This window comes from Papio anubis, chromosome 5 (genome assembly GCF_008728515.1).
Source record: "Papio anubis isolate 15944 chromosome 5, Panubis1.0, whole genome shotgun sequence".
NCBI classification, from domain to species: Eukaryota; Metazoa; Chordata; class Mammalia; order Primates; family Cercopithecidae; genus Papio; species Papio anubis.
In genome coordinates this window covers 125,488,030-125,499,222 of record NC_044980.1, presented here as the reverse complement: position 1 = coordinate 125,499,222, position 11,193 = coordinate 125,488,030, and the positions used below count along the sequence as shown (strand labels likewise).

Sequence of the window (11,193 nt, the reverse complement as noted above, 5' to 3'; positions counted from 1 at the left end):
GAAACCAGTTCTAAGCGACTGTTGTAATGCATGTGAGAGACGATGGTGGTGGGAGAAGTGGCCAAATGGTTCCACTACGAAGACAGATACAACAGGCTGTATTTAAAGATACAATATTCATACACATGAAAGAGCTTGCAGTTTTGACCTGAGCAGTTGTCGGAATTAAGCTCCTACATATTGAGACGAAGGAAGTTTGGGAAGAATGAGAGGGAGCCCTTTTTAATTTTTTAATGGGGGTGGAGTGGGGTAGTGGGACGACTGATGGGGGATCAAGATTTCAATTCTGGACATGACTAACTTGAAATGCCCATTACACATTCAAGTGGACTGGAAAGAGGATGGACGGATCATTGGTTCTTTGACCAACACGTATAAAAATCCCACTCTGTGCCAGGCTCTGTGTAGGCTCTGGAGATACATGTGAAAATACTAAACAACCTCCATAAGAGCTCACTTTCTAATGGTAAGACCGGTCATGAGGAAGTTAGCAATCAAGCGAGGTCAGGTAGGTGAGGTCTTTTAACTCTTCGGATGAGAGAAAATGTGCAATTGCTATTACTGATTTTAACATTCCGGGTATTGCAACGACCAGCAGACGGGCCTAAGAGCTGCTACTCCTCCCAACCCGGGGCTGCCAGGTTATCTCCGCCTCAGTGCGGGCCACATTTCTAGCGCAGCAGAATGGCAGCATTGCGCACGCGCGGCCTCTGTCTGGAGTCCTAGGAGATGGACTCGGAAAGCCTCCGCGCAGGCGTAATTCAAGGGCCATGAGAGTCTGAGACTGGGCTTGGGGCGGGGCGAGCTCGGAATGCGGCTGCGCACTGGGCGCTCTCGCCCGGGAAGCCGCAGTCTCGAGGGCGCTAACGAGGTGCTTCGACAGTCTCTGGCCAGCCTTTCTGCGCACCCGGTGTCGTTGCGCTGTACCCCGGGCGGGGACGTCCGCCGGGCACGGGAGGGAGCCAAGATGCCGGTGAGGAGAGTCGCTTCGCCTCTGGGGTTTCTTCTCATCCTCGCGGCCTGGCCCGGGGGCGCGGCCGTTGCCATGGAGGCGCGGAGCAGGCTGGCTGCCTGGGTGGGGCGGGGCAGGCTCGGCCGTGCGGCGGAGGTGGTTGGAGAGCCTGGCTAGTCAGCCCCGGGGCCGCGGACGTCCGGCCGGCCTCGAGAGGGGCCTGGGGCAGGCCCTGCTGCCCTCGTCGCTGCTGCGTCCCGTGGGGCCTGCGCCGCTTATCAAAGAGGCGCTGTGCTGGAGGTTGCTCTCTGGCTCGCAGCCCTGCCTGCTGAGCGGGGCGTCTGGGGGTGGCCACGGAGGGTCTCTTTGGATGCTCCACAGCTCGTTAGGCCTTTGCGCCTCGGAGCAAGCTCAGGGAGGCAGCGGAGCGAAGGCTGCCTGCCCCTATTCCGAGCCCCAGACTCCGACTCTCCTAGCCTGGAGCTGTCATTTCTCTTGTGGCGCTTTAGCTTATGATGCAGAATGAAACCTGTAGGTGTCTTTGTGTGTGTGGCGGTGTTGTTTATCTTCCAGGATTTCACAGATTGTTATCGTGAACTTAATAATGGGGCCTTGTAAGACCCCTTGTTAGGGGTCATGGAGGAAAATTGAGCCATGGCCGCTTATTTAGTGGTTGTGAAGCCTGGCATAATTATTTAATCTGTCTGGGTCCTTAGTGCCCAAGTAAACTTTACCTCATGGGTTTGTTATCCGCGTGAAATAATGCACAGGAGACTAGAAGGACAGTGCTTGACATTTAAGATTAAACGCTCTATATTTGTACCTGTTCACTGCTTTCAAGTTTTTAATTCAATAAATATTGGGCGCCAACCACGTGCTAGGCCTTGAAGATACAACACTGAGCAAAACCAGTCAGGTTCTTGAACCTGGAAAGAGAGAGGCTTGCCTTCTTGGGCAGAGGTGAAAATCATACGTATTTGCAGAAATAAGACACAAAACCTTAATGAATGAAGTGGGTGGGTGTCCTACAATAGAGAGAAGTAGATTCTGGTGAATTGGAAAATATTGCCATGTAAGATTGATGGTCTGCAGATGATAACAGGTCATTTTTTTTTTCCTCCCAAGAAGAGACTTTAGAAATCATTTTTGTGAAATTTCTTAATTTTAGCAACTAATTCAGAAGCTCTTTAAATACTATGAACCAAACAAAAGAAATTTGTGGGCTGAATTCAGCCTCTTGACTACCTGTTTGCAACCTCCAGTGCAGACAGAAAGACGTTAATCAAATAAGGAACAAGCAAAAGTAAAATTTGTGTCCAGGAAGGGGAGAGCAGGTGCTTTCTGAGCCTATAAGAGTATTTGACCTAGTCAGGAAGTCTTCCCAGGTGAAGTGGCTGTTGAGTTCTGAAGGATAAGTAGATGTTAGCTAAATGAAGAGGCCACTGAAGATGGTTCTAGGTGGAAGAAACAGCACATGGAAAGGCCAGTGGTGAGGAGCCTGGTGACAAGAAAAGGCCAAGAAGCTCAGTGTGGCTGTGGCATGGATGAGCCAGGCAGAATATCTTGTGAAATAAGCCCAGAGAAGCAGACATGGGTGGAAGCCAGACCTTACAGACCACCTTAAGGATTCTGGTTTTTGTCCTGAGATCTATGGGAAACCACTGAAGAATTTTTAAGTAGGAGAGTGACATGATTAGATTTGTGTTGACACTGACTGCTATTTGGAGAATAGGCAGTAGGGCAATCTAATTAGATTCAGGAATATAGTTAGGAGGCAGTAATCCAGGGCCAAGATGATGGTAATTTAGACTAGTGTGATGAAGGCAGAGATAGATAGAAGTGTACTGTACTGATATAATCTGTTACTTGTCAGTGACAATGTCAAAGTCAATGACAATGGCTTATATTTGTTTCTCTTTAATGCTTAGAAGAGAATCTGAAACAGTAGGAATTTAACAAGTATCTGTTCAACTAAACTGTCCTTTTCACTTCAATAATAGGATTGTGTTTCATTATATTTTCTTAATCATAAAATTTCAGAAATAGCTGGGTGTGGTGAGTCACGCCTGTAATCTCAGCACTTTGGGAGGCCGAGGTGGGTGGATCACTTGAGGTCAGGAGTTTGAGACCAGCCTGGCCAACAAAATGAAACCTCATCTCTACTAAAAATACAAAAATTAGCTAGGCATGGTGATGGACGCCTGTAATCCCAGCTACTGGGAAGGCTGAGGCAGCAGAATCGCTTGAGCCTGGGAGGCAGAGGTTACAGTGAGCCGAGATCATGCCACTGCACTCCAGCCTGGGTGACAGAGTGAGACTGTCTCAAAAATAAGAAAAAAACATTCAGAAATGGAAACTTTACATGCACAAATGCTCATAAGGTTAGGTAATATAAGGCATTTTTCTTTGCCATTAGACTTTCATTTCTGTCTTTATCTTATTGTTGTCTTCTGTAGAGAAGGCATATATGGATATATTACATAATAAAAACCATTTTACAGATGCATGATAGGGGATAAAACTAAAGTCTCAGGGGGAAACAGAGGTCCTACTATATTCTTGAGTTAAAGTTGTTAACCATAGTCACATGTGTTTTTCTACAGGCAGGAAACGCTGGGTCAGAGACTTTTGTGCAGAAAGACAATCTAGAATATATTGGTTCAGTTTCTGCTTGTACAGCCTTTGCCACAAATGTAAACTAGATTTTCTCTCCCTTTTATGTTTTAAAAGAAACTATTTTCCTTTTTATATCTTTTAATAAACTTTTCACCTATATGTAAGATCTTTAATTGCATTTAACAAATACTTACGAAGTGTTTAATGTGTGCGAGGCACTGAGGTGGCAAAGTAGCCTTTTAAAATTTATACATTTAATCTGTTGAGGGTAAAAATAAATGTTCTTTTCATTATTTGTAAATATTATCTCCAACAGATCAATAAATCAGAGAAGCCAGAAAGCTGCGATAATGTGAAGGTTGTTGTTAGATGCCGGCCCCTCAATGAGAGAGAGAAATCAATGTGCTACAAACAGGCTGTCAGTGTGGATGAGATGAGGGGAACTATCACTGTACATAAGACTGATTCTTCCAATGAACCTCCGAAGACATTTACTTTTGATACTGTTTTTGGACCAGAGAGTAAACAACTTGATGTTTATAACTTAACTGCAAGACCTATTATTGATTCTGTACTTGAAGGCTACAATGGTAAGTGAATATTTACTTTTTAAAAAACACCCTTATTGAGACATAATTAACGTGACATAAATTCACCTATTGCAACTGTACAGTTTGATGAGTGTAGTAAATGTATACAGTTATGAAACCATCATCACAATCCAGCTTTAGAACACCATTGTCATCCCCAAAAGTTCCTTTATGTCCGTTTGCAGACCCACCCCCAAGCAACCGTTGATCTGCTTTCTGTCACTGTAATTTTGCCTTTTCTTGAAATGTCATATAATATGTCACCTTGTTTATCTGTTTTCTTTCACATCAAATAATGTTTTTGAAGTTTATCCTACTAGGATTTTCGTAGGGATTGTGTTGAATTGTCATTCTGACAATATTGAGTCTTCCATTCCATGAACATGATACTTCTCTCCATTTAAAACGTTGAAACATTAATTAATTATGGACAGGGTCTTGCTCTGTTGCCCAGGCTGGAGTGCAGTGGTGCGGTCATAGCTTACTGCAGCCTTGAACTCCTGGGCTGAAGCTATCCTCTCCCTTCTGCCTCCTAAGTAACGAGAACTACAGCTGTGCACCACCACACCTGGCTAATTTTTTTGTTTTTGTAAAAACTAAGTCTTGCTGTGTTGCTCACTCAGGTCTCGAACTCCTAGGCTCAAGGAATCTCCTGCTGAGGCCTTTCAAAGCACTGTGATTTCCCATGTCAGCTACCATGTCCAGCTTCTCTCCATTTATTTATGTCTTAATTTCTCTCATCTGTATTTTATTTAGTGTACAAGTCTTGTACTTGTTTTGATTAATTTATTCCTAAGTATTTTTTTGATGTTATTGTGAATAGGATTGCTTTCATAATTTCAATTTTGGATTGTACGTTACTAATATATAGAGATGAACTTGATTTCTTTAGGTAGCTTTTGTGATAAAATTCAAATATCAAATTTATGATTTTACAGTTCATAGGTTTTTAGTTCATTTACAATGTTGTGCAGCTGTCACCACTGTCTGTTTCCAGAACATTTCTATCACTCCAAAAAGAAACCCTGTATCCATTAGCAGTCACTCCTAATCCATTACCACCTCCCTTCCCCCAACCCAGCAACTACTAATTTGCTGTCTGTATCTATTCTATGAGTTTGCCTGTTCTAGACATTTTCTGTAAATGGAGTTATATGCTATGTGGCCTTTTGTGAATAACTTATTTCACTTACAGTGTTTTCAAGCTTCATCTGTATTGTAACATATAAATGTATATCAGCAATTCCTTCTTTTTTTTTTTTTTTTGAAACAAAGTCTCACTCTGTCGCCCAGGCTGGAGTACAGTGGCGCAATCTCCACCTCCCGGGCTCACGCCATTCTCCTGCCTCAGCCTCCCAAGTAGCTGGGACTACAGGCGCCCGCCAATACACCCGGCTAATTTTTTGTGTTTTTAGTAGAGACGGGGTTTCACAGTGTTAGCCAGAATGGTCTCGATCTCCTGACCTCGTGATCTGCCCACCTTGGCCTCCCAAAGTGCTGGGATTATAGGCGTGAGCCACCGCACCTGGTCTTTTTTTTTTTTTTTTCTTGCGACGGAGTGTTGCTCTGTCACCCAAGCTGGATTGCAGTGGTGTGATCTTGGCTCACTGCAACCTCTGCCTCCTGGGTTCAAGTGATTCTCCTGCCTCAGCCTCCCGAGTAGCTGGGGCTACAGGTGCCCGCCACCATGCCCAGCTAATTTTTGTATTTTTAGTAGAGATGGGGGTTTCACTATATTGGCCAGGCTGGTCTCGAACTCCTGACCTTGTGATCCACCCGCCTCGGCCTCCCAAAGTGCTGGAATTACAGGTGTGAGCCACTGCACATGGCCAGCAATTCATTACTTTTTATGTCTGAATAATATTGTATAGATATATCATATTTTGTTTATCCATTTATTAGTTGATGAACATTTGTTGTTTCTGCTTTTTAGCTATTACAGATAATGTTACTTTGAACATTCTTTTACAGATTTTTGTGTGAAAATATGTTTAGTTTTTCTTGGGTATATATACCTAAGAGTGGAATTACTGGGTCACATGGTAACTCTTTAACGTTTTGAGGAGCTGCCAAACTTTTCTACAGTAGCTACACCATTTTCTCTTCCCATCAGCAATGTGTGAGGTTTCTGATTTCTTCACATCTTTGCCAGCACTTGTTATTATCTTTTTGATGACTGCCCTCTTAGTACCCACAATTGATTTTTGTATATTGACCTTGTATCCTGCAACTTTGCTAAACTTGCTTATTAATTCTAGTACTTTTTTTATGTTTTGGATTTTTTGTAAATTTTGTAGGATTTTCTCCATGTAAGAATATGTTGGCCAGGCACAGTGGCTTACACATGTAATCCCAGTACATTGGAGGCCAAGTCAGGCGGATCACGAGGTCAGGAGTTCAAGACCAGCCTGACCAACATGGTGAAACCCTGTCTCTACTAAAAATGAAAAAAATTAGCCAGGCATGGTGGCACATGCCTGTAATCCCAGCTACTTGGGAGGCTGGGACAGGAAAATCACTTGAACCCTGGAGGCGGAGGTTGCAGTAAGCCAAGATCACGCTACTGCACTCCAGCCTGGGCGACAGGGCGAGACTCTCTCAAAACAAACAAAAAAAATGGGCCGGGTGCGGTGGCTCACGCCTGTAATCCCAGCACTTTGGGAGGCCGAGGCAGGAGGATCACGAGGTCAGGAGATCGAGACCATCCTGGCTAACACGGTAAAGCCCCATCTCTACTAAACAAAATACAAAAAATTAGCCGGGTGTGGTGGCGGGCGCCTGTAGTCCCAGCTACTCGGGAGGTTGAGGCTGGAGAATGGTGTGAGCCCAGGAGGCGGAGCTTGCAGTGAGCCGAGATCGCGCCACTGCACTCCAGCCTGGGCAACAGAGCAAAACTGTCTCAAAAAAAAAAAAAAAAAAATGTCGTTTGCAAGTAAAGACAGTTTTTACTTTGTCCTTTCCAGTTTCCTTAAATTTACTTTTGTTACCTGATAGCACCTGGAGACTAGAACCTCCAGTAAATGTTGACTAGAAATGGTGAGGGTGGACATTTTGGTCTTGTTCCTGACCTTAGGGAAACTGCATTCATTCTTTCACCAGTATGATGATGTCTGTAGATTTTAACAGATATCCTTTGTAAGTTTGAGGAAGTTCCCTTCTGTTCTTAGTTTGCTGAGAGTTTTTGGATTGTATATTGGATTTTGTCAAATATCATTTTTTTCTGCACCTATTGAAATAATCTTTTTTTTAAAGGTTTGTTAATATGGTAAATGACATTGATTGATTTTTGAATGTGAAACTAGCTTTGCTACTTGGTCATGATGCATTGTTCTGTTCATATATTGTTAGATTTATTTGCTAAATTAAAAAAATTTTGGCATCCATGTTCATGACGGATGCAAGTATGTAGTTTCCTTCTAATGCCTTTTTCTGGTTTGGGTATTGTGATAATGCTAGTTTCATAGAATGAGTTAGAAAGTATCCCCTTCTTTTCAGTTTTCTAGAAGAATTTGTTTAGAAGTGGTATTATTTCTTAAATGTTTGGTAGAATTCATCAGTAAAGCCATCTGGGCTTGAAGTTTTCTTTGTGGGAAGGTTTTCGACTATTGATTCAATTTCTTTAATAGACATAAGACTATTCAGATTATGTATTTTTTCTTTTCCTTTTTTAGTCAGGGTCTCACTCTGTTACCCAGGCTGGAGTACAGTGGCACAATCACAGCTCTCTGCAACCTCCACTTCCTGGGCTTAAGCAATCCTCCCACCTCAGCCTCCCCAATAACTGAGACTACAGGTGTGTGCTACCATGCCTGGCTAATTTTTTTCTATTATTATTATTTTTTTCTTGAAACAGGGTCTGTATCGCCCAGGCTGGAGTGCAGTGGTGTGATTGTGGCTCCCTGTAGTCTCTACCTCCCGGGCTCAAGCAATTCTCCCACTTCAGCCCCCTCAGTAGGTGGGACTATATGTGTGTGCCACCACACCATGCCCAGCTAATTTTAATTTTTTTTTTTTTTTTTTGGTAGAGATAAGAAACTATGTTTCCTAAGCTGGTCTTGAACTCCTGTACTCAACCAGTCCTCCCATCTCAGCCTTGCAAGTCACTGGGATTACAGGCATGAGCTACCATGCCTGGCCAGGTTATCTATTTTTTCTTTTTTTTTTTTTTTTTTTTGAGACGGAGTCTTGCTCTGTTGCCCAGGCTGGAGTGCAGTGGCGCAGTCTCGCCTCACTGCAGCCTCTCCTTCCCCGGGTTCCAGCGATTCTCCTGCCTCAGCCACCTGGGTAGCTGGGATTACAGGCACACGCCACCATGCCTGGCTAATTTTTGTATTTTTAGTAGGGACAGGTTTCACCATATTGGTCAGGCTGGTCTCAAACTACTGACCTCAGGTGATCCGCCTGCCTTGGCCTCCCAGAGTGCTGAGATTATAGGCGTGAGCCACCGTGCCTGGTCAGTTTTTTCTTAAGTGAGGTTTGGTAGCTTGTCTTTCACAGAATTAGTCTGTTTCATCTAAGTTGTCAAATTCATTGGCAAAAAGTTGTTTATACTATTCCCTTATTATTCTTTTAGTATGTTGAACGTACTGGTATAACTTTTCTCATTCTTGATATTGGTAACTTACTATTTTCTTTTTTTCCTGATTAGTCTGACTAGAGGTTTATCAATCTTATCAGTCTTCTCAGAGAACCAGCTTTTGGTTTTATTAATTTTTCTTTCTGTTTTTATGTTTCCTATTTCATCTATTTCTGCTCTGATCTTTTTTTTTTTCTCTTACTTACTTTGGGCTTACTTTCCTCTTTCTACTTAAAGTGGAAGCTGAGGCCATTGTTTTGAGACCTTTTTTCCTAATATGGGAGTTTAATGCTATAGATTGCCACTGAGTGCTGTTTTAGTGTCATCCTACAGATTTTGACATACTGTGTTTTCATTTTCATGTAGTTCAAAACACTATTTTACCTCCTGATTTCTTCTTTAATCCTAGGTTATTTAGAAATGTGTTAGTTTCCAAATATTTTTAGATTCTCTAGAGATTTTCGGTTATTCATTTCTACACTTAATTTCAGTTTAGTTAGAGAACAACTTTATGTGCCTTGAACCTTTTTAAATTTATTAGGACTTGTTTTATGACCCAGAATATAGTTTTTCTTTTAGTTGTTGTTTTTTGTTTGTTTTTGTTTTTTTCAAGACAAGGTCTCACCCTGTCACCCAGGCTGGAGTGCAGTGGCACTGTCACGGCTCATTGCAGCCTCAACCTCCTGGGCTCAAGTGATTCTCTGGCTTCAGCCTTCCCAGTAGCTGAGACTACAGGTGCATCCTACCGTGCCTGGCTAATTTTTTTTTTTAATTTAGTTTTAATTTCAATTAAGTTTTTGGGAACAGGGGGTGTTTAGTTACATGAATAAGTTCTTTAGTGGTTGTTTCTGAGATTTTGGTGCACCCATCACCCAAGCAGTGTACACTGTACCCAGTGTGTAGTCTTTTATCTCTCACCCCCCTCCCACTCTTTCCCCTGAGTTCCTAAAGTCCATTGTATCATTCTTACGCCTTTGCATCCTCCTAGCTTAGCTCCCACTTGTAAGTGAGAATATACGATGTTTGGTTTTCCATTCCTGAGTTACTTCACTTAGAATAATAGTTTCTAGTCCTAGCCAGGTTGCTGCCAGTGCCACTATTTCGTTCCTTTTTATGCACACCTGGCTAATTTTTAAAATTTTTTGTAGAGATGGGGTCTCACTGGGTTGCCTAGGCTGGGCTCAGGTAATTCTCTTACCTCAGCCTCTCAAAGTGCTGGGACTGTAGCATGAGCCACGGCACCCAGCTCAGAATATAGTTTATTGTTTTTATTTATTTATTTACTGTATTTTTTGAGACAGAGTCTCACTCTGTCGCCCTGACTAGAGTGCAGTGGTACTGGCTAGAGTGCAATGGTGCAATCTTGGCTCACTGCAGCCTTTGCCTCCCAGGTTCAAGCAATTCTTGTGTTTCACCTTCCCAAGTAGCTGGGACTACAGGCGTGTGCCACCACACCCGGCTAATTTTTGTATTTTTAGTAGAGGTGGGGATTCACCGTGTTGGCCAGGCTGGTCTCAAACTCCTGACCTCAAGTGATCCGCCCTCCTTGGCCTCCCAAAATTCTGGGATTATAGGCATGAGCCACCCTGCCTGGCCATTGTTTATTATTTTTAAATAATATTAATAATAATAAATAGTGCCTATCTCTTAGGATTGGGATGGAAGTTAAATAAGAATGCAAACATAACTGGGAGGTACAGCTGTAATCCCAGCTACTCAGGAGGCTGAGGCAGGAGGATTCTCTTGAGCCCAGGAGTTTGAGGTTGCAGTGAGCTATGATCATGCCACTGCACTCTAGTCTGAGTGACAGGGCAAGACCTCATCTCTTAAAAAAAAAAAAAAAGTACATGGCCTAGCACATAGCAAATTATCAGTAAGTGACAGCTGTTGTCCTTACTGAATAGACACATTAAATTATTAAATTAAAAATAAAGCTTATTTTTAATTTAATAATTTAATGTGTCTATTCTGAAGTGCAGTCTATGAGTTCATATTTTCCACTTCTTTGAGTGTAGTGTTATATTCCTAATAGCAGAGTTTGAAATATTTAGTCAGTTTGAAAAAATTGAGACTTTTATTCCCATGTGTAAAAAATGGCTTCTGGTATGATTCATTTATTTTCACAGAAAAGTCTGAAAAGTATGTTATGATTATTTTCACAAAAAAAAGTCTGAGAAAAGTTGAGGTTAACTGAATAGAGTAGTAATAGTTGAGGAACCATTTTCATATATGCCATCACATCCAAGGCTATCTTCTCTTACTATACTGTGTCCTGGCCAACTACTCCAGCCCTCTGTTTCCCCACATCTACCCTTGCTTTTCTCCAATTCTTCATCCACAATATAGCCATAGTGATCATGATGTCACTCCTTTGATTGAAAAATCGTTCTATGGCTTCGTGTTGCTTTTAGGATAAGGTCTAAAAAGTTTAATATGGTCCTTATTACACTGTGTGATTA

At 42.3% G+C, this 11,193-nt stretch overlaps 1 protein-coding gene across 6 annotated transcripts in view; it reads left to right on the top strand.

Annotated features, from left to right (window-relative positions):
- The first annotated feature begins 753 nt into the window (after positions 1-753).
- The window catches only part of KIF3A (kinesin family member 3A), a 48,980-nt gene continuing 38,540 nt past the window's right edge, over positions 754-11,193 (top strand). For 5 of the 6 annotated variants that reach the window (XM_031666035.1, XM_031666034.1, XM_031666037.1 and 2 more), the window contains exons 1-2: positions 754-973; positions 3,885-4,158. In XM_031666035.1, the coding sequence (XP_031521895.1) occupies positions 812-973; positions 3,885-4,158 (436 nt within the window). In that variant the 5' untranslated portion in view covers positions 754-811. Of the gene's footprint in view, positions 974-3,884; positions 4,159-11,193 lie in introns of those variants that run through there. The other variant, NM_001168760.1, reaches the window with a different exon arrangement.